The sequence below is a fragment of the Meriones unguiculatus genome, chromosome 8, assembly GCF_030254825.1.
Source record: "Meriones unguiculatus strain TT.TT164.6M chromosome 8, Bangor_MerUng_6.1, whole genome shotgun sequence".
Taxonomy (NCBI): domain Eukaryota; kingdom Metazoa; phylum Chordata; class Mammalia; order Rodentia; family Muridae; genus Meriones; species Meriones unguiculatus.
Genome location: NC_083356.1, coordinates 32,279,693 through 32,303,314, shown reverse-complemented (window position 1 = coordinate 32,303,314; position 23,622 = coordinate 32,279,693). Strand labels below are relative to the sequence as shown.

The 23,622-nt window shown below is 43.3% G+C and overlaps 1 protein-coding gene across 2 annotated transcripts in view; it reads right to left on the bottom strand.

The window, feature by feature from the left end:
- Zfat (zinc finger and AT-hook domain containing) overlaps positions 1–23,622 on the bottom strand; it is a 197,989-nt gene that overhangs the window by 137,105 nt on the left and 37,262 nt on the right. For both annotated transcript variants that reach the window (XM_060389326.1, XM_060389327.1), the window contains exons 2-3: positions 23,413–23,589; positions 11,260–11,511 (exon numbers count right to left, since the gene is read on the bottom strand). In XM_060389326.1, the coding sequence (XP_060245309.1) occupies positions 11,260–11,511; positions 23,413–23,589 (429 nt within the window). The remainder of the gene's footprint in view (positions 1–11,259; positions 11,512–23,412; positions 23,590–23,622) is intronic.

The window sequence follows — 23,622 nt, the reverse complement described above, 5'->3', positions numbered from 1 at the left end:
AGTCTCACAACAGTGTGATGCAGCCATGATCATTCAGGCCTTTACAGCCATTGAAGCAGGACATTCTCCCCAAGCATGGTTGGATACCATAAAAAGCTAAAATGATACGCTCAGGATGCGAGGCTAAGCACTGCACTCAGGGTCAGCCGCTTTGGACCCAGAGAAGAGCATGTCTGATTGCATGCGGGTTGATGCCCCAGGTCCCGCCTCTGAGAAAAAGGTATCGGACGGTCTGATGCTCTTTGGGTGGATGACACCTAAATGAACATCTGTACAAAGTCCCAATTTATTTCTAATATCAGAGATCAGACCTCTACTCTTGCCTGATGCGTCTAAAACAAAAAGGGGAAACTGTAGAGAGCTGCGGAATGCTATGCCTTAAAGATGGAGCTGGTTTCCGCCTTCCACCTTCCCGATGGTGAGTGCTCTCTGTCATGAACAATTCCACATTTGGCTAAGGCTGAGGACCTGGCTTGCTTCCATGTATGTGGACCTATCTACATTGCCCCCGTGGCACGCCTGGGTTGGCTACCCAGAGGCTATTTAAGCTATGGGCTGGCTTTCCCCGGGGTCCGAGGATTGTTCAATGTTCCTGAATAAACTGCATTGAAAAAAAAAAAAAAAAAAAAAAAAAAAAGAGGTATGGCCTGACCCATGCCTGTGGGCAGAATCAGGCACAGTTCTGTGATGTGCAGAAGAGGAGGGGATTAGAGCCAAGTAAGCAGGCACAGTGGGAGGGTAGGAGGCCTACAGAAGCTGAAGTGAAGGGAACAAAAAGCATGTTGGGCCACACTTATTGTGTAGCAGTTAGCTCTCAGGAAAACAAACAAACAAACAAACAAACAAAAATACACCTCAAAATAGTTTCAGGAAGTCCCTGAAACTGACCAAATTCAACCACCGGCCCCCAACCCTTCCAGAGTACACAATAAAGACTGCTTAGGGTGGGAGAGATGGCTCAGTGGTTAAGAGCACCATCTGTCCTGGCAACCACATGGTGGCTCACAATCATCTATACTGAGATCTGATGCCCTCTTCCGGCACAAAGGTGTACATGCAGAGAAACTCTCATACATAAAATAAATATCTTAAAAAAAGAGTCATTCATATACAAGCCAAGGTACAAAGAAGACTCTCAGTCAAGCCCATATGCTGAATCAGAAGCCAGCCAGCTGCCTGAAAAAGGTTTAGACCAACTGAGCCACCTAGCGAGGACACCCTTTAACCTGTTGAGCTGCCTCCAGGATGCGCTGTGAGCTCCAGATTTTCCAGTTTTATGAGGTAGGCTTTAGTAATGCAGCTATCTTTGAGTCATTTCTATTCTTCTCTCTCTGTGTGTTGTGTCTCCCTAGGAAAAAGTCTGTCTTATACATATGCATTCTCACTACAAGGTACCCAAGGCTGAGCTCAGCTGGATGCCTACCAGTGTCTGTTCCTGAAAGGACTCCAGCAAGCCCAAGCATGGCAAACATGGCTATGGCAGGCCTTGTCCTTCTCTTCCTTTCCTTTTGCCTCACTAAAGACCATTAGATTACATTCCTAAAGCTAGACACCAAGGTCTATTCCCTTATTTGGCCATGTCCACCTCCTGAGGCTGACTATCAAGATCCAGCTATCAAAGTATTAAAGTAATCAAATCCTCATTTGGCTCACCTAATTAACATGCTCCGTCAAATTTAAATACCTCATTCCTATCATGGGTTTCCTTTTTCACATTTATAAACTGCCATTTGCCAATGTGCCAAGTATGTCTCCTCTCTAACCAGAGCCAGTCCTTTGTCCCCCTCAGAAACAAATGCCCCTTTCCCCTCTCCTTTGTTCTTTTCCCCTTCTCCCTCTTCTATCTCCTGTCTTTGTCTCTTATTCTCTGTCCTATGTCACTCTGTGGCAAATATATCTCCTTTGTGCTAAAACTTGGTCTTGCAGGATCCTGAGCTGCTATCTTTCCCTACAGTTTCTTGAGCTTCCAGGGCCTGGGAGCTGAGGGGACACTAACAGGCAGCAAAAAGAAACAGCCAGAATCATTACTCATTTTCCCAAGGAGAAAAGTGTGACACCCAGAGGGCTGCTGCACCTGCAAACTCTCAAATGAAGCTCAGAACCATCTTCATCAAGTCTCCAGCAACTGTCACAATCACAGCAGAAGGCATGGACCTAAAGTACAGTCCAAATTCCAAGGAGAACACAGGGTATCTTTAGGAAGATGAGACTACCATGTGTTCTTCCATGGGACGTGTTTAACATAAGCAATGGGAAATCTTCCAGCTCTCTTTTCAGGGAATGACCCTGGAAATAACACACTTCAGTGGCTGTGAAGCCACCTTCACAAACCTGACATATTGAGTTCTGTAGGGTGAAACATGTTTTTCAAGAAACACCAGCTGTTCCTCATAACAACAGGGGGAAAAACATCTCTTTTCCCATTCCTCCTACTATTGAAATGCAGAATAAAATAAATAAATGTTGAATACATATTCAAAATGTTATTTTAACTTGCCAGAGTTCAGAGGAGAGGGGGAAAAAAACCACTTACTTTGTTTTCTTCTAATTGTTTTAACAAGCTATAGAGTCAAGGTCAATTTCTGAAATGTCACTGAAGTGCTCTTTATACTGCATGTACTGGAAGAAATCTGTGATGGTTTCCGATTGTAATGCCGTGCTTAGCAGACTTGGGAGCAGCATGTAGTGTGTGGGCCCAGCCCCAGGCAGCCGGGTGTAAGGGCACTTCACATATTTGATGGGTATCCACCAAGACCAGAGAGTGGGAAAACAATGAGGTTTCTATCATCCCATTAGGTATCTGTGAAATTAAAGTCCTTTCAGGTCACTTGGATCAATGAAGGATGAGGCTATTTTCCACAGGGCTTATTACTGTGTACACTGATAATCCTGTTAGGAGGACCGCCGCCTGACTTGCTGCAGTCACTGCCTAATTATCACAGAGTAGACTGCAAACAGTAGGAAGCATGCAGAGGGACTTTGCTTTCTTCCCAAGCTAGAGGAAACACTCCCTGCCAGAAACACAGCTGGGCAGGAATGTGCTCTGCATCCCCAAGGTAGAGATAACACCAATTTTTAACACAGGAATGTGGTAGCACAGAGCACAGCCTGGAGCAAGTCTCCAGCAACTGTCACAATCACAGGAAGGCAGGGACTTTCCTCCCAACCACTCCCCAAATGAGTTTATCTAGACTCTAGATAAACACTATGGCTAGACTTAAATTCCTCAGTGACTAAATTAGGAAGTTTAAACACAAGGCTGCTTTTTAACCATTCTTACAGGATCCCATACTGTGCTGTTCAATTTACACAGCATTCTCAAAATGACAAAATCACAGAGTTTGGAGACCAGATCAGTGGTTGCCTGTTGGGAGAGCGGATGTGGGTAAAGGGGAAGCAACAGGTGAGCTTTGAAGGAAGCAGGGCAATTCTGCCACCTGCTGGCAAAATGGCTGACAAATCTATATGGGCAACAAGTGACCTGAACCACACCTGAACCATTTGGAATCCTGATACTAGATAGCGTTGTGTAAAGTGGTGAAGATATGGGGCTATTATGCACTGTCTTTGTAACTCCAAACCACAATGTTTATTTTTTTGCATTTTTTAATAATTATTATTATTTATTACAATTTATTCACTTTGTATCCTGGCTGTGGCCCCTCCCTCATCTTCTCCTAATCCCATCCTCCCTCCCTCTTCTCCTCTTATGCTCCTCCCCTAGTCCACTGATAGGGGAGGTACTCTTCCCCTTCTATCTGACCCTAGCCCATCAGGTCTCATCAGGACTGGCTGCACTGTCTTCCTCTGTGGCCTGGCAAGGCTGCATTCCCCATGGGGAGAGCCTGCCACTGAGTTCATGCCAGAGACAGCCCCTGCTCCCCTTACTAGGGAATCCACTTGGAGAATGAGTCTATGGGCTACATCTGAGCAGGGGGTTTAGCCTTTTAGACTTTTAAATGCAAGATTCATATCTTCTCTGTAGACCTTATATTTTTCAATATTTCATGAACTAAAGTAACATTAAGAATTCTTTTTACATGAATGTATTGGTCATATATGTATGTGCATACATGTGTGTATGAGTGTGTATTACCTTACTTCCCAAGTTATGCAGAAATACAATTTGCAAATTATAATTTTCAAATACATACGTTGAATGAAAACACACAAGCAACACAGAAATATATTTCTATCATTTGAGGGCATGATGACAGCTTTCTAAGTTATGATAAAAAAGGGCAAGAAACTTAAGAAACACAAGAGACATTAAAGAGTAAATGAGAAACTGTTGGGGATATTTTAAGTACATAACAGTCCAGATGCACAGTGAGAAATACTCTAACCATACACAGACACAACTAGCCAGCAACCTAAGAATGCATGGAAAGAATCCCTTAGTAATGAAGAAGCTACAAATATAGTTTTAAAGCATGATTTGCATGAGAGATCAACCATGATAACTCCTGACACAATGGAGGCAAAGAGGACAAAGGAGGATGTGGCCTCAGCTGAAAAGGAGCTGGGACCTGAGTTCTCAGGTCAGTCTGACAATACTTACATGTGCTGAAATATAAAATAGTGCTCTTTACCCCAAGGTGTGTGATGAGGCATTTACCTAAGTCAATAATGACATGCAAAGACTAATGATAAAATTTCATGTTAAATACTGTTTTAAAACAATCCTTCAACTATAGACCCATTCTTATGAATGCCATATGGCATTTAAAAAGACAACAATTGGTATTTGCTGATTCTCTGGGGTTGGGACACCTAACAAAACAGTCACAAGGACCATGTGTCAATATTTTTCAAGCTGGGAATGGTTGCACATTCCTTTAATTCAGCATTGCAGAGGCTGAGGCAGGAAGATCTCTTTTTGTTCAAGTCCAGCCTAGTCTATACAGCAAGTTCCAGGCTAGTCAGGGCTATCATTTTGGTGACCAATTTTCTCCTCTAAGGCATACTAACAATGCCTTCCTTTTGAAGTTGACAACCAAATGAGGAATTCACTGTGAAACACTGAGAATAGCCCCTGCAACAGATGGAGTACCAGAAAACATTGTTTAATAGAAAAAAATTAGTCTTAAAAAGTATGCCTATGTTCTCATAATATTTCCTATAAGCCCACACCTGTTTGTCTATATCCCCCATTTTTATTCATTATTAGCCAGATAGAGCCAAGTAATTGTGGTAATGATACTTGCTTTTTTTCCCAATGCTGGAATGCTAGTAAAGTTAGGTATGCCCTGGTTACTCGCATGCCTCACTGGGTGCCTATGCCCATTGATGCCCCTCACACTATGACTCTCTTCAGACAGAAAAGGGATCTTGGAACTACAGCCACCATTGTTACTACCATCTCATTGACGGCTGTTGGAGCAACCACCAGGGCATTAGCCATGAGTCATACTGGGCAGACTGCTCAGACCCTGAATAATCATTTAGCCAATGTAGCTCATGCCTTAGTTGTACATAAAAGAATTAATGCTCAACTAAAAGGAAGCTTGATGGTGTTCAATCAGAGGATTGACCTCTTGCAGGAGCAAATTGATACCCTATGGCAAATCGCTCAACCTGGCTGTCAATGAAAGTATGCTGGACTTTGTGTCACTAGCATACAACATGAGAATTTTTCCTGCGCTGCAAATCTGTCTAAACAATTGTCGAGCTATATTTTAGGTAATTGGACTGGAGAATTCGATACTACGATGGAGCAGCTGAGAGTGGCCATTGTCACAGTAAATTCTACCAGAGTGGACGCAGGACTAGCCACAGGATTATCAACATGGATTGCTGCAGCCATGAATCATCTGAAGGAATGGGCGGGCATGGGAGTGTTAGCAGGCCTTCTGGTGTTGGTCTCCTTGGTTTGCCTGTGGTATATATGCAAGATTAGAGTCTCACAACAGTGTGATGCAGCCATGATCATTCAGGCCTTTACAGCCATTGAAGCAGGACATTCTCCCCAAGCATGGTTGGATACCATAAAAAGCTAAAATGATACGCTCAGGATGTGAGGCTAAGCACTGCACTCAGGGTCAGCTGCTTTGGACCCAGAGAAGAGCATGTCTGATTGCATGCGGGTTGATGCCCCAGGTCCCGCCTCTGAGAAAAAGGTATTGGACGGGTCTGATGCTCTTTGGGTGGATGACACCTAAATGAACACCTGTACAAAGTCCCAATTTATTTCTAATATCAGAGATCAGACCTCTACTCTTGCCTGATGCGTCTAAAACAAAAAGGGGGAACTGTAGAGAGCTGCGGAATGCTATGCCTTAAAGATGGAGCTGGTTTCCGCCTTCCACCTTCCCGACGGTGAGTGCTCTCTGTCACGAACAACTCCACATTTGGCTAAGGCCGAGGATCTGGCTTGCTTCCATGTATGTGGACCTATCTGCATTGCCCCCGTGGCACGCCTGGGTTGGCTACCCAGAGGCTATTTAAGCTGTGGGCTGGCTTTCCCCGGGGTCCGTGGATTGTTCAATGTTCCTGAATAAACTGCATTGAAAAAAAAAAAAAAAAAAAAAAGTATGCCTATGAACATACTCTTTTATAAGCTCACTTAGCATGTTTAACAGACATACATACACACACTGATACACACAGACAAAGAGAGAGAGATTAAATGGAATTATGCCACACACAGGGTAACAATGCTTCCCTAGGAACCATAGAGCACCTAACAAATACCCAACCGCCAGTCAAGGGAAACCTCCCTTTGAATTGTTGGTCAAGGTTTCAAGAAAACCCCTCCAAACAATATAGCCTACTGCCTCGCAGAACCTGAAGGTAAGTCCCCGTTGCTGAGGATACTACACACTTCAGACACAGGGCCTGAAGAATGGAGCTGGATCTGACCTGGGAGCTTCCTCCCTGTGGACTGGTTCTCATATAATCAGAAGAAGCTACACAAGCTGCCAAGAAAAAAACAAGTCAGTAGTTCAATGCAGCTGTTACACCTATGACCCACAACAATTACCGAGCCAACAAATGTTCCAATGGTGCGATAGTGGCAATGGAACTTGGCAATAACCAACAGCTGTCTAATTAGATTAAGGCCATTCGATAAGAGGGAATGCCTGATACTGTATACTTGGCCAATTATCCCTGGCTTGAGCGGTCACTGACCCTAGGGGAGAAACAACCATTACCATTTCCCTCAATCAATGTATCTTCTAGCTATATTCTAAACACTTATCTTTATACCCAGATAAATGTAGCTCTCACTCCTCATCAAAGAAGCTTCATTTTACAGCAGTTGGAGGCTGCTATTGAGATATACAACTGACTGAAAATGCAGAAAACAAGGGACCTTAGAGTGTTTAGCCCCAGCTGATGGATCTACATTACAACTGCAGAAAATGGGGAGGGAATACTGTAAAAGTCAAAGGACCAGGACACCTGTTGCAAGACAGTATCTTCTAGACATGACAAGGATGCTGTGCCTGTGAAACTTCAAAAATATGGCTGCCTAAAAAGACATGTACAATGACCATACACATTAACATGCCAAGAGCATAGAGGAAATGTTCCAAGGTCTCACTCCCAGATAGAGAGCTACAGGCAGTCAGGGCACACTAGAGGATCAACCCTCCCCCAAGACCTTTTCCAATTACTTTATCCAATATCAAATGGTCAGCGCTAAACCCATGTATACATGAGTAACACTAAATGAACTTGCTAAATGTTACGTACATACACATGTATATGTATGTAACAATACATGTATGTAACAATACATGCTCGCATCTACATGTACGTACAATAATTATACAAGATGAGGTCAAGAGCAACACAAAAGGGATGAGAAAAGAGTTGGAAGGGGGAAAAGAAAGTGTGAAAATTATGTAAGTATAGTATACTCATGTATGAAATTCTCCAAATAAAAAAAAAAAACGAACACTTTTTAAAATATGGTTCAGTGGTTTAAGTATACACGCTGCTCTCCCAGGACTTGACTTCAGTTCCCAGTGCCCATGTTGGGTGGCTCACAACTGCCTGTAACTCCAGCTCCAGAAGATTCCATGCCCTCTCTGTCTCCTATGAGCACCCATGTATGTGGCAAACGCAATACACACACACACACACACACACACACACACACACACACACGAATAAAATACTTTAAAACCTTAAAAGTATATCTGCTAGATTGGAGAATGCAGAGATCACAGAAGAGTCATGAGAAGATGTATGGGAGCCAAGAATGGAGTAAGGCCTTTCCTCATGGGCAGTGTAAAAGGCATGTCACCTATGCACTAACATTCAGAGTTATAGTTGCCTTCTTAGAATTTGCTGTGTTATAAGAAAGAAACTACGGGGCAAGGGAGATGGCTCAGTCAGTGAAGTGCTTACCTTGTGAGCACAAGGATCAGTATTCACCTCAGACTCCACATTAAGAAGTTTTTAAAAATACAGGCATGGTAGCACACTCTTAGACTCTCAGCACCTGAAGGCAGAGATAGGCAGACACCCGGGATTCTCTGGCAAGGCAGCATAGCTTACACAGTGAGGTTGTGGTGGCTATTCTTGGCTGTCAACTTCACTATATCTAGGATAAACTATAAACCAGAAATGGAAGGCACACCTTTTCTGCTTGGTTTGAAGTGGGTGAATCTACTTGTAGTCCTGATCTTTGAGGTAGAAAGACATACCCTTAATCTGGACCACACCTTCTGCTGGAAGCCTATATGAGGTCATGGAAGAAGGAAGCACGGCTCTGCCTGCTTGCCCTCTTCTTACTCGCATACCTATTCCCTCAGTGGCATTGCAGTCTACTTCTCCAATATTCCAGCATATACTGAAGATCAGCTGACGCACCCAGGACTGGGTGAGCAACTACTAAATTCTTGGACTTTCTGTTTACAGCCAACCATAGTCTTGGACTATAGCTTTTAAGTCTAATAAAAAGAGAGAGGTTCATTCCATAAGTTCTATGATTCCAGAGAACCCTGAGTAATATAGAGCTCAAAGCCAGTGAGCGTCTGTCTAATTGACAGGAACTGAGGAACAATAACAGAGGATACCCTTGCCCTTACATGCATATCTGCACACACACACACACACACACACACAAAGACAACAAAAGTTATAACATCCAATGGTGCTTCCAGGCCTTTTGGGACTATAAGTTGGTGGGGGCATTCTAAGGAGAAATATAGTTGCATATGTTTTCTGTCTAGGCAGATCTACAATCAGGAATTTTACACATGCACAGAAACATACCTACAGAGATTTTACTAAGTTCTTGTTTATAATTATACACAAGAAAAACAACTGAATTAATTGTCAACAAATGTGCCATGGCTGGCCTCAATACTGGAATAAGGGGTGTGTGCAAGATGATCCACAGTACAACATATCAAGGTCATCTGGAATGGGGAAAGATGAACTAAGATGGAAAGAAAGGATTTAGGCCAGCTACTTATTACTTTGTCTTCAAATTAGATGTAGGTCTGGCAGGCAGAAAAGAAAATTCAATATGGTGAAAGGCTGAAAGCCTTGATCCCAGGCATCTTCAGAAAGGTCAGGGGCACTCAGCCATGTCAGGAGAAAGCTGTGGAGCCATAGCAAAGGGCACCTAATGGCAGAGAACAGGTTTGTAGAAGGACCAGTAGAAATCAGAAAAGCTGCGTCAATGGCTGGAGCTGCTGAAGATGCAACAAGCATTCAGTAGGGTGCCAGAAATGAAGAGAAAAGGGGTAAGTATAAGTGCGTGTGTATGTGTCTGCATGTGGTGTGTAAAAGAGACAGGCAACAGGACAGAGAAGCAGGGATATGGAGAGAGAACAGCAATGCCCATAACCCACATCAGTGAATTACAGAGCCAGGGCTGTCTGAATTTCAGCCTCAGAGATGGTACGACCTGATCTTAAGCAACTTTTCTCTAAAACCTTGCAAAATCACTTTAGGTTCCAAGCTGAGGTTCAAAACCCTACTGAAATCTCACATATTTCACACTGTGGGACAGCAGCCAGCCCGCTGCCATGTCAGGATTCTGTTAGCACACAAAGTGGTGAGGGTCACATGTCACCTTGAGAGCTCTTTAAGGGACTGGAAGGATGTTTTAATCAGCTGCCACAGATGCTGGCAATGAGCCTTGGCCACCTACCTGGACACCTGTTAAGTATAAATTGATTAATTGCTTAATAATTCATCCAATCTGTGCTGTGATTTTGCATACCAAGCATCCTGCTCTATCAACAGGAAACATTTACAGTAAAAAAATTAAGAACAGCAATTCAGAAGCATGGCCTAGGGATCAAAGGCCAGGTCCTCCTACCTAACAGACACCAGGCAAATGTATTCCCTTCTTCAGTGTCCAAGTGTGTTGCCCTTAGAACATAGGAAGACAAAAGTACTATAGCCACATGGATATAACAGCTAACAGAGCAGCTAAGTATACCGGGTCTCTGACATGGCCACTGCTATGTAAAGCCCTGCAGAAGTCCTGTCTCATTTAATACCCAAATCACTCACACAAAATAGCAGTTTTTATTTCTGTATTACCAATAGAAAAAAACTGAAGGTAAAGTAGGCTAGCAAAGCTGGAACAGATTCAAACACTGGGCTCTCACATAGCACACTTTGCACAGCACAGCACAGCCCACTGTGAAGAGAAAAAGAGTATAAGCATCAAACAACCCCCGGCCTACTGCAGAGGCTCAGGTGCCCTTAGTGTACCTGCATCTCCTTCTAGAAGGTTATCTATGAATGTGCCATGCTTGTGGACACCCTCAGCCCCACTCATGTGGCTTAAGAGTTGAAGTCTAGCCAGGAACATAGCCAAAGGAAGCACATGGTGTTTTTTCTTCAAGAACACCCTCTACAGTCTAGTCTTGAGGCACCAATCAGCCTTCCTCCCTTAACTCCATCCATCCCCTAAGATGTCACCTCACCTCACACTCAAGCATTGTCCAGATCCATGTATTACAGTAGAATAAATGCTCTTGAGGACTGCCCTTCCACAGTTTGCTTCCAAAAGCTCCCTGTTCTCCCAGCACATGAACTCACTAAGGTAGAGACAGAGTTTTACCACTGCTGTAATCCACACAGGTCTTTTCAGAAAACCCCTGACCAGCATGCCATGGGTCTCACCTACTGCATTCACCTCTATTCTCAGGAACAGTAAGCAAGCATTGTCAACAGATGGACTGACCTGGACAAGTACACACCACTCCCAAGCAACAAGCCCGAGAGCAGGTATGAGCTGTCACTGCTCAGGAAAAGAACCTGCCATGCACATGCAGCACTAACCTGCATCTCCTTCCTCTTCACCCAGATTCAGCACAATGATGCAGATGTGCTTGCGCAGCTGGCGCGTATTGGAGAACTTCCGGCAGCACTTGCTACACTCCAAGCTGTTAGGGGCCAGGCCACTCCCTTCCTCTGGAGCCACGGGAGTGTCTTCACTGGGGCTCACAAGGTTTTCTGCCACCTCCTCTTCAGTGCTGGGCTTCTTTGTAGAACCCTTAGGCCTGCCTCTCTTTCTCTTCATAACCAAAAACTCTGTAAAAGAAACAACAAGACAGGAGGCAGTCATATGAGGGGGTAAAGAAGGACAGTGGCTCAGCTTCTTTGTGTAAGTATGGTCATATTCCGTGTTTTATTTAAAATGAATAGTCTGAAGTGGTTCCCTAAATTACCAGGTGCAAATATCTTTAATGCTAATGCCGAGACATACATCCTAATAGTAACTGATTTTGCAAATATCCCACTTCAAGACTATACCTGGTCAAAGCCTTGGCATACACTCCTTCAATAAAGCTGGAAGGGGGAACCAGTTCATATTGTGGTGACGGCTGGAAGTACACAAATCCTGCCCCTTATTATTAATCCTTGCTTCCACTTAAATCTAATTCTCAGACAGTGCTTCAGGACTCCTTGGTAAAAGGTTTCTAGGGACTGCTGAGAGCATCGCATTCCTAATGAGTTAGACAACTATTCTGATTGTGTCAAAGACTCAAACTGTCCTGGTAAAATTTTATTATGATGAAAAGCCACCAATTACAAGATAATAATATCTTCAAGTTTCCTAGTAACATGGGGATTTTTAAATAGCATGATCACAACTGCTTCAGAGTGAGTTCCAAACCATGTTACAAAGCATTCTGGTCCATTAGTGCTCATCATGAAGATACCTCCACAATGAAGGTGGAATTAAGTAGAAGGCAGAAATGGGCAGAATTGCACGTAGTCATGTGAACTCAGGCTGATGTAGTTTGATGGATGTGATATACCTCGGAGGTACCCTGAGACAGTCCAAAAAGGGGTACGGCTCCAGGGAGATGACACCCAAGTGCTAGCGCTGGCACTGGACAATCCCTTGGAGTTAAGGAGAAGGTTGTCCTAGGGTGTGGCACCATCTTGGGTGAAGGCTTGACTGTGAAAGGAGGACTCTCCCTGCTCTCCAGTAAGGTAAGGCTTGCATAGGGAAACACCAGCCACTTCTTCCCACCTAGCACGGTAGGACTATTTAATTAAGAGAGTCAGCGAAGTCAACCAGGCACGTAAGGAGACGGGAGCACAGGCTGCAGGGCAGAGCAGTATGATTGTGTTGCACTAGCCAATACAACACACCTCAAACATTCAGGGACACTGGGCACTGGAACAAGACAGGAAATTTCCGGGAAGGGAGCACCCTGTGGGGCAGATCCTCTGTAGAGTTACAATACCAAGCACAGATCAGCACTGCCTGAGGATGTAGGCCACGGCATAGGTAGCCTGGACAATTTCAAACTTCTCCATCTCACTTGGGTATTACAGGTGTGTAAAAACTGGAGGAAATAGTATCTACAGACATGAAGACACACTAAGGGACCAGGCAAAGCAGCCAACAGACTAAAGCCTTTTGGTCCCTTTGCCAGGAGTGTATACTACCAAGGACAGAGGCTACGTTCCAGCACTGAAGTGCAAGGACAGAATCATGTAATGGAATAAGAACAAAGCCTTTATGTCAAAGTCTTGAAAACTTCTTATTATTATTCTTAACCACAACATGTGCAACCTGAGGGAACAGCAATTAACATCCAAGAAGCAGCATTAGCAGAATCTATAAAACACCCACCTCACACCCCCTTGCTTAGCTGCACACAGCAGCTTACTGAAGTCTGCGGCCCAGCTCTAACCCCATGGCGAGCAATGCCCTGCTGTGCTGACAGAAGCTGCTCTCTGAATGCCCTGGGTATGCGGCTGTGTAGTCAAGATGAATTTAACCCACTGAGAGGTATGCTCCTTGTCCTGGGTCGTGACCTCCATGCTCTTGTGTCCTTCCTGATAGGTGTGTCTATGTCTGCCTGAAAGCTCTGACCTAAGTGCCCTGTGAAGGGGCCTTAACAACATGACACAGAAGCTCTGACTTCTGGATGGACTGGAAGGAAAGGGACTGGAAGCCCCAGGAGGATGGAGACTGTGCGTGTGCAATATGTCTTCCAGACCCGAGAAAAGGCTGTGTACAGGGAAAGCTTGAGGGACTTCCTGAGTGAGTCCTGATCTCATGCACTAAGGATGGAAGGAGGTGCTGACATCCAGCACTGTGGGAAATTCAAAGCTCCACTAAGGGCCATCCTAGTCCCAGCTACAGTTCCACATGGAGAGCCTTGCTATGTTCTGTAAACTCCTCCAGCAAACCGCTGAGCCTGAGGAAGATCATATCAATTCCCCAAATTGCAGCCATTCTAAGAGGTAACCCTGAGGTCCCCCAAAACTGTGGCTAGTGTCTTACAGAGAACTGTGCCCTCACCTGGACAACTGAGAAAGTCAGTGTAGATGTTGCCCTATGTCTTGTCCAGAGAAAGCCAGGTACACACTTTGCTGGGCTGGTATGCGCTGATGACCGACAGTGGGAGCACAGCACAGTGGGCTGCAGGACAAACTGTGTGAGTCTCTCTTCCAGTACACTGGGTGCTCTGTGCAAGACAGCTCTCCTTCTGATTATCCTTTATGTCCCTTAGCACCTAAGCCAGTGTCCTGACCCCACAGAGTCAGACGAACTAAACTAATGAGCAGTGTAGAAACTTGTGGTTAAGGAAGAAATAAAATCAGCCCTGAAAGCTTCCAATACAACAGCGACAAAACTAATCTTCCATCCTCTACATCCATAATTCAGATCCTCGAAACCAATTAGTTAGCTAAAAATGAAATATTCATAAATGAGCTTGGAATAATTTAAGTTCTGAAAACAAGTTGCTGCTGTCAACTACCCACATTTTATGAAGGGCTGAGAATTTTGGAGCTGAAAAGAAAACCACACAGCCTCAAGTCAAAGCATCCGAGCTGCCTGGGTTCCTCCTCTGCTTCTCCCTCAATCCCTTGCCTGGGTCTGTCACTGAGCTCTGGCCATTTGTCCTAAGTCTATGTAGTAAGCATTCTTTCCATTCTCAAATGACTTTATCCACTCACTTCTGTACCAGCCTTCTGTTCCAGGTTTTCCCCACCATAAGCCCTTGCCTCCTTATCATCTCCTGGCTCTGGAACATCATTATTCTGGATAAATCTGCCCCATAATCCTCAGACCCTTGTGTTGGGGAACACTGCTCAGCAGGCATGATGTATCCTTTTGTTTTCTCAGAAGCAGAGCAGCTCTGATTAGTCACACTATCCAGATCCTCCTAAGGTCGGGGCTATTACCACCCCTCACAGAAGGAAGGCTGGGAAAGGCTACTAACCCTCTCTTAAGATTCTGGCCACTCCACCCTACACCAGCCTCCCTGATGCATGTCTCAGGGGGTGCTCGAGTACATGAAAGGAGTGGGGGAAAGGAAGTGTAGGCTCTATCTATGTGATTGTAAGGAGGTTATCACTCATGCAATGTGGGGCTTTTGGGTGAAGCAGCTGTTAATAGGTCATGCATGTTCCTGTAAGTAAGCCCTCTTCTGTGCTCCAATAAGTGAGCCCAGTAAACTCACTGGTTCACCAAGACAGACCTGGATGAAATCATCTCTCTAGTTTGTCGTTACTGCTCTATTATGGGTACATGGCTATTGCTTACATCTTCCTCTTTCTCTTCTAGGCCCTTTAGCACATAGCACACAGACAAACATCACACATACACAACATATCCACATGCACAGAGTGTGGGTGGGTATGAGACAGAGAGAGAGAAAAAAAAATCTTCACTCTCCTTTGCTTCCCTTTACACTGTCCAGTGCAGTTGCTCTGAGTTGCTGAACATGTACATGTATCACTGTCCTCTTTCCCTCATCTATGTCCACTTTCTTACCTGCAGGTCAGATCCTAATGCACAACCTAGAAGGTGGTCCCGTCCAAATCCTAGCACCTTCTCCTGGGTGCTGCCAACAGCTACTGAAGGAGGACCGTGCCCTCACTTGATTGTGTCACACCCACAAATATTTGGAATGTGCGCTCAAGCACAGCCTCCTAAGTCCTTTTCCTCTCTTCCTGAGCTACCTTCTAGGTCCTGGGTCTTGTTGGTTCTTAAGCAGAAGTGGAAGAGAGCAAGCAGGTGAGAAGCAAACAGTCACTGGGTGATGATGGCCAAAAGGGCTTTTGGAAAATGAGCTGTGTCTGGTGTTCTGAGTTTCTAACAAAAGAAAGGGGCAGAGACAGGGTATATCTGAGCTTGTACATCAACCTTGTAGATCCAAGGCCAAAAACCCTGGAAAAGAACAGAAAGAATCAGGGGGAGGTTTTCAAATTCAACCAAAAAAAAATTTTAATTAAAAAAATTTAAGAGCCCAACAAAATAAATAAATATTATATATATATAAAATGGAAGGCTTTTCTTTGTGCATCACTCAAGATTGTGAGACTTTCCCAGATACTATCTCATTTTATTGTTATAAAATCTTCGTGAGATGTGTATAACAGGCATAATTCACTCAGTATGAAACAAAAGACCCAGAGATTCCCGAGGCTTGACGTTTTTCCAGAACCATTAGCTGAACATGCAGACAGAGCTGGAAGGTGGGCATCCTTATTCTCTACTACAGATCTTACGGTGGAAGCCCTCAGGGCTGGCGGATGATGGTCAGCTGTAAACATCTGCAGAGGAAATGCTTTTGAGTTGGGCAGCCCGGCAACCCTCCCTACACCTCAAGTTTGTAAGCATACATCAGTCTCTACTTCACAGAGCCCTTGTAATAAATGAGGCCACTGTCACATGCGCAGTGCACTCAAGAATGACCGACAGGGTGGAAACCGTACGCTATTCCACTGTAGCCTTAACATTCTGACTTTCAATATCCTAGTTAAGAAAGTACTACAGGCAGTGGGGGCGCACCCCTTTAATCCCAGCACTCAGCAGGTGGATCACTGTGAGTTGGAGGCCAGCCTGGTCTACAAAGTAAATCCAGAACAGCCAAGGCTGCACAAAGAAACCCTGTCAAAAAACCAACCAACCGACAAACCAACCAACCAGGCCATCATTAAACAATGTGACTCCTAGATGTGCATGCATCCCTGTTCACCCTGACTCTCTCAATGTATGTTTCTTGATTCTGTCATTTTAAAATAGCTCATACCCCAAGAAAGCAAAGTGCAGTTAAGGTCACGCTGATTTTATCATGGCCGCACTGCAGAAAAGCAGCCTCCAGGTATGCTTACATGGCAGCTTGGTCTCTAGTCACAATAGCTCCAGATCCTGGAAAATTTGGAAAGACTAACATTGTAGGGCCCTGACAGTCAATCTCCCTGACATTTATTTCCAAAGCCTGGGAAGCACTAGGGGAGACAATGAATTATTTATGAGAACCCAGGGAGCAAGAGCCTTTTAGGTTTCTGAACAATGCCATGCCCCTCTGTGGAAAAAGAATGCATCCTGTTCTACAGCACAGCTGAGGCACCAGAGGCCAAAGGCCAAAGCTCTTCTCTCCCTGCAGTCCCACCAGCCATATGGGGAAAAGACAGCCATAGTGAATAATGCTGATGCGCATACACCACAGGCACCGTGCTGACTGCACAGGCACTCCTTCATTTAATCCCCAGGGACATCATCAGTACTATCCCAAGTATAACGTCAAGAGCACTGAAGCAGTTAGATGGCTCTGTGGTTAAGAGCATTTGCAAGATCTTACAGAGAACCCAGATTTGTTTCCCAGCACCCATATCAGGAGGCTCACAACAACTTGTAATTCTAGTTCTATGGAATCTGATATCCTTTTCTGGTTTTTATTGATACCAGAACACATGTGGTGCATACATGTACATGCAGACACACACACACATACACACATGTCATACATACACATTTTATAACAAAATAAATAAGTAAATTGATGGATTTTTAAAACAAAACAAAAAACAAATAAAACAAATGCTGAGACTTGCAGAGGTTAGTTAACATGACCCAAGGTCACAGAACTAGTCAGTGGCGGAGATAAGGTTTGAACAGAACTGTCTGTCTCTGTCAGTGAACTTCACAACCATGTCAGAGCAACATACCCATACATCATTGAAAACAACTTTATCTGTAACAGATATACAGATGAGACAACAGAACTGTTAGGTTTCAAACCTTGGACAAATGGCTGAGGTGCCTATTTATCACATCAAAGCAGGACGCTGGCCATCAGGTTCTGCCAGCATCTCAGTCCCTACCTGTTACAGGGCTCTTCTGGCTGGCATAGCCTACCCACTACCCTAAACTTCTCCAGGCCAGGTGTTGGGTACTATTCCCTATATAACCCAACCACTCTGGTTACCCATTCTCTTTGTACCTTTGGGCCTCCTGGCTGCTGCACTTGGTTCCCCTCTCTCTCCTCCCTTCCCCTACTCCTTTTTCCTCAAGTGGTTCAGGGTCATGACCACTATGGACTCTCCCAGATATGTCTACCTCTGGCTATGCTCTCCCTTCTATCTATAATAAACTTTCTTCTCCACAATACCTAGGACCTTTCCTTTTAATTCTTTTTTCATTCATTTGGCTGCTGATACCTAGGACCAGTCATGTCCTTTCCTTTTTATTTCTTTTTTCTTTTTATTTGTTTGGTGATGAAATCTGAGACGAGGCATGTTCCTTTCCTTTTTTTAAAAAAAAATTTTTTTCCATTGGTGCAGAAAACACAGAACAGTTATCTTTCCTTTCCTTTTCCTTCCTTTTTATTTTTTAAATTCAATAACAGGTCTAAAGTTTTTGACATCAGCTTCCCTAGGAAGCCTTCTTTTACCCTCAAGCCAGGGCATATGATCCCCACATGAGCAGCCCAGACTTAGCACCCAAAAGCACTCAGCCATTGCATTTGCAGTCCACCAGAGGGACCCAGCTACCAGGCACAGCACATGGAACCCCTCAGCATCTAGCATAGCAACCAGGAACAAAGCAGACCCATAGTTGATGGTTAGTGAACACAGGACTGGGGAGGAAGGAAAAGATGAAAAGAAAAGGGTCAAGTTCCTACTAAGGGGTCTGCAGAGAAGGAAGATGAAACTGACAAAATGGGGTTTTTCATTAAACAATGACCCAGCTTTCCATGCACACAAGTACCAACACACACATACACACAAACACATAACTCACACACATATACACACAATGGGGAGAATGAGCTTGATGCTAGATGGCAATTTTGTTTTCTGGATCACAGCTTGGAACAAGGCCAGAGACTTAATTTTCAAGAGGGAAAAAGTACAAGGTCATTCTGCAGAACACATCCTCTGTGAGCAAAAAGACTAAAGGGCTATCAAATAAAGCAAAGGATTTAGGAACCTCCATGTTATATAGGAGAGAAAAGCAATAAATCAATTACTACGCAGTTAAAATTTTAATTAAACCATTTCAAGTATCTCTCAAGTTAAAATGAATTGTGAAGGTTAAACCTTGACTGGAAGCCATTGGAGAGAAACTAAGCCTGGACAAGCTTCAGACTTTATGGACTTTCAAAAGAGAAACAGAGGAACACGGGGCTCCTAATAAAAGACTCTGGAAGAAATGTTGTCATTGTAAGAAGCTGGTTTTAATTAAAGTCTTAAGAAATACTTTTTAAAATTAAACTATACAAGCAATTAATCTGTTAAATATGAAAGAAAAGAACAAAATGTACTAGAAAAGAATTTAAGTCAAAAGTAAATCATAACGAAAAATGACTCAGTGAGAAAAGCAGCTCAGTGATGCTTCACTTTTCATGATCACTACTATCTATGAGCATCTCTGATCCAAATATACCAAATGAGCATTTCCAGAACTAGTCAAGTCCATAGCATGATGGCAACTCTAGGCATCATCACTTTGTTCAGCATATGCACACTGTATGCACTACCTGACTGTTAGGCATTCCAGAGGGATCTTAGTCATAAGAGCAACTATCAGGTTATCATGCTTATCCTTAAGTGATCTTCATTCTATGTGATAATGGCCCCAAAATGCAGGATTAGCCATGCTGGCAATTTTACTGTAGAGTGCCATCTTAATTGTACTCTATAATGCTTCTGTTGCTAATCTCTCATTATGCTGCATATGTATGGAAGGGTAGAGACAGGCAGATCCTGAGCGTCTACTGACCATCTAGCCTAATCAAAATGCTGAACTAACAATTAAATGAGAGATTTGTCTCAGAACAATGAAACAGAGAGTGATAGAAGAACAAATAACATCCTGATACTGCCCCCACATCTACACACAGAGACTAACACAACACACACACACACACACACACACACACATACACATACACACACCATGTGCACACACTCAAAAAGTTTAAACACAGAATTACATAACCCAGCAATTCCATTGTTAGGCACATACTTAAAAGAAAACAAAAGATATATGCATATGCAAATTTGTGCATTACTATTCATTACTGTGCATTATTCACAATAGCCAAAAAGTGCAAACAAGTTAAATTTCCACTAACAATGTCAATCATCCATGAAAAGGAGTGAACTGGAACATGCTACCACAGGGATAAATCATGAAAACAGCATACTAAGTGAAAAGAGCCAGACATAGAAGGCCATGCATTATGTCACCTGTTTATAGGAAATATAGGGAGCATAGATATCCACAGGGACACAACGTCAATCAGTGAGTTCCAGAGCATAAAAGAAAGGAAAATATGATTGCTTAGTGAATGCAAGGGTCGGTTCAGTTTTGCTTTACAATGGTGAGAATGTTCTAGAATTACGCAGTTGCAATAGCATATACATTGTGACCATGCATAAAACCATGGAACTATATGCTCCAAGGTTGTTAATATGGTAAAATTTTATGTCAGCTTTACCTCAAAAAAAAAAAAAAAGGAAAAATAGAATTAGCAGACTGAAAAGTAGGTCATAAAAAAAGTTAAATTACTTAGAAAGGGACAAAAGCCTATGAAATAGTAAAATGAACATAAAGGCATAGAACAAAGCTCACATATAATCAGTTTAGCAAACTTCAAGCATACACTAAATATTATTAGCATTTCTTCTATTTATTTTTATGTCTGTGTGGTATTTCTTTCTGTAGAAAATACATAATTCACTTAATTTTTCTTGAAAACAAACTTTTCACCAACTTATAAACAATGCATATGAACAGTCTATACTGTGTACTTATGAGCAATATATATATATGTATATGTGTGTATATATATATATATATATATATGAGGTAGTATTACAACTACCTAATTCTAGAACGTTCTCATCACTGTATAAAACTGAACCAATACTTGTACCCAATAAGCAATCATATTTCCCTCTCCTTTTATGCCCTGGAACTCACTGACTGATGTACTGATCTCTGCTTGGGCAGAAAGAGGGTGTGCTCATTTAGAATTTTAATAGGCTATATCTGAATGCTCTGTGAAACCCTTTGCCCATTTACATTCTACCAGGACCTAGAAGCTTCTATTTTTCCATACTCATATCAACCAAGAACACTATTACATACTTAAGAGTTTTCACCAATTTGAATAAAAATTAAAATTAAGTATTATCTTAATTTACATTCTGTTGGTCATTAATGATGCTTCCTGAGAAGTGACAGGTGGGATGAAGCACCTTTTAAGAGACACAGTGAGGCAGCAAAGCCAACATCAAGAAAATGACAATTTCAAATAGTGAGTGACACATTCACTTGGCACTTGGCCCTGTGCTGGGGCACCACCCTCAGGAGAGGAATACCCAAAGCCAGCTTTGGAGTAAGTGGAAGAAAGCACCATAAACACATGGCCAGGGAGGACTGATTTGAGACCATGAGTGGGGTTCTAAAGCCCAGGGAAAGGGGCTCTAACACCACACAGGGCTAGTGCCAAGTCCTTCCAGGTCAACCCAAGCTGATAAAGGCCAAGAAATATGCAGGAGTGAGCTGGACAAAGCCATCTTTCAGGAACTGGCTACCAAGGCAGAAGGTTGACCTTTGCCTTCAGTCAACTGCTAACTTCCCAGCAGGTAGATCTCAGGTGATAAAGTGGGGAGACAAGCATCAGGGAGCAGCTGGGGGGGGACCACAGTCAAAGACAAATCATGCCATCAGGGAGGGGAGGAGGTCTTGCATGAATGACATTTCTACATAGGAAGGGAAGGGTAGAAGTCTCACAAAACACCCACACACAGAACTCCCTGTAAACTCACAGGCGTTACTGTCATTTCTCTTGTTCTTATTTATAAAAGAATGTAAAATTGTTTTCTGTCTGATTCATGCTCCATTTCATTTTAGTTAGAAAATCTTAAAGCAACACTGGCAGAAAGGAACTAAAACCCTTGCAAAAGCTCCTTTCACATGCTGGCCATGATGATCCACTGTCTCCAGTCTGCCAGGTGAATATGATAAAGAAACAGCCCATTTTCCAGAGTGGATGTCTGCTCAACCCAAACAGTCATGGTGTCTCTCATTGGAATCTGTCCTCTTGGGAAGCCTCCCACAGCAGGGAAGCACTTCTGTAAATGGCCTGCATCCCAGTAGCTCCTCCCTGTGGTCAGAACTCTTCACAGGACAGGGAGCAGATGGGAACCAAACCTCCAGGTCTAGGGGCGAGGGGGACAGATTCTTAGTCTGTGTAAGCTTTCCTCCTCTTTCCTTCAAACCATTCCCTGCTGGCTGAGAAGTGACTGTAGATGACTTTTCCACAGACTTGCTTTTCTGTGAGAGAGAAAGGCTTTGTCTGCCCCAAAGCCTTTGTGTGCACAAGCACACACTACTAGCAATAGTGATGTTGACCCAAGAGAATCCCTCCTCCTTTGCCCATTTCACGGGCTGTGTTTTCTTTGTTTCTCATCATGTGACACAAACAGTAACTAGTAAGACTTTCTAGCTTCTCAACAACTTAATCATCTGTCAGACATACTTCTCCAGCACCCCAGGCTTGGGCCAGAGGGACTTATTAACCAAACATTTTTTTTGTCTGGAGTCTCTCCTTATTAACAGTCTCCGACAGATGATCAATAAGCCAGACTATCCTGAATGCCAGTCTGAATATTCCCAAGAAGGAACAACTGTATGGTGAGGGTAGCTAATGAACCCCTCAATGAGACATGTGCCACCCAGCCTGGGCTTCTGCTTTGGAGAATGGCTGTTATCCCTCATCATATATAAAGGGTTTTGAGGGGAAGTTTTCTAAGTCTTGTTTGCAGCTGTCCCTCCTGTATTATATATTTTCCTTATCGTCTCTGGGGACCTAATTACAGCACCTAGATGGCTTCTCTAATCCATGGCACCTACTATGGTTGGTGTCGTTCTGAAATAGAGGTACAGCAGCTGCAGACAGATGTAGTTCACTTTGCCCACTGACTGTGAACCTGAAGGATACTGTGTGAATCCAAGATTCACAATCTGAACCTTTCTTTAGGTTTACAATACAGGTTTGGAGACACTGTTTCCAAGCTTACCGATAGAAATTTATTGATAGTATATAACAACACCTACCTTTATCCTCATCTGTGCAGGACCTGGGGTACAGGAGGTACATTCTCTGACTTAATCTGAATATGTGTCTTCATTTCTCAGATAAGTAAAGTGAGGGTTAGAAAAGAAATTTCATTTGCTTTAAGTAATTCAGCTGGTGGATGCCAGAGTTGAACCACTCCACACTTGTCTGAGGTCAGACTCCTATTTTTATTCCACTGAAACCTGCCTCATACATACATAAATATATACACACATACATATACACCTACAAACACATATACATATACACAAACATACATACATATATTCACACAAATACACACATATCCACACATATATATACATATATACACACATACAAATACACATGCATATAAATACACATATGTACATATATACACACACATCACTGACCAGGTATTAAAGGAACACCCACAGAAGCTACTGGATAGGAAATTCAAAGATCTAATCTTCCACAAAAATATCTACATTCAGAATTACATGGCTCCAGGCTGGATTTTCTTTACGTTTCTGCTGTGTCCATGATCCAGAGAGCTGGCTTCATAGTAATCTGGAGCGTTCCTGTATCACAAGTCCCTGCCCGGCATTCTTGCTGTCCTTACCATCTCCACTCTTGCTTGGGTTGGGGTTTTCAGGAGTATTCAGAGGCCTAAGGGGAATGATGACATCATCCACATTGATCCCTTCTTCCCCATGCTTCTCAGAAACGTGGGTCAGGAGTTCTGACTGATTTGGTGAGAAAAGATTACAGCATTTACACATGAAGATAGCTGTGTTTTCTGTAAGAAAAACAAAAACAAAAACAAAGAGAA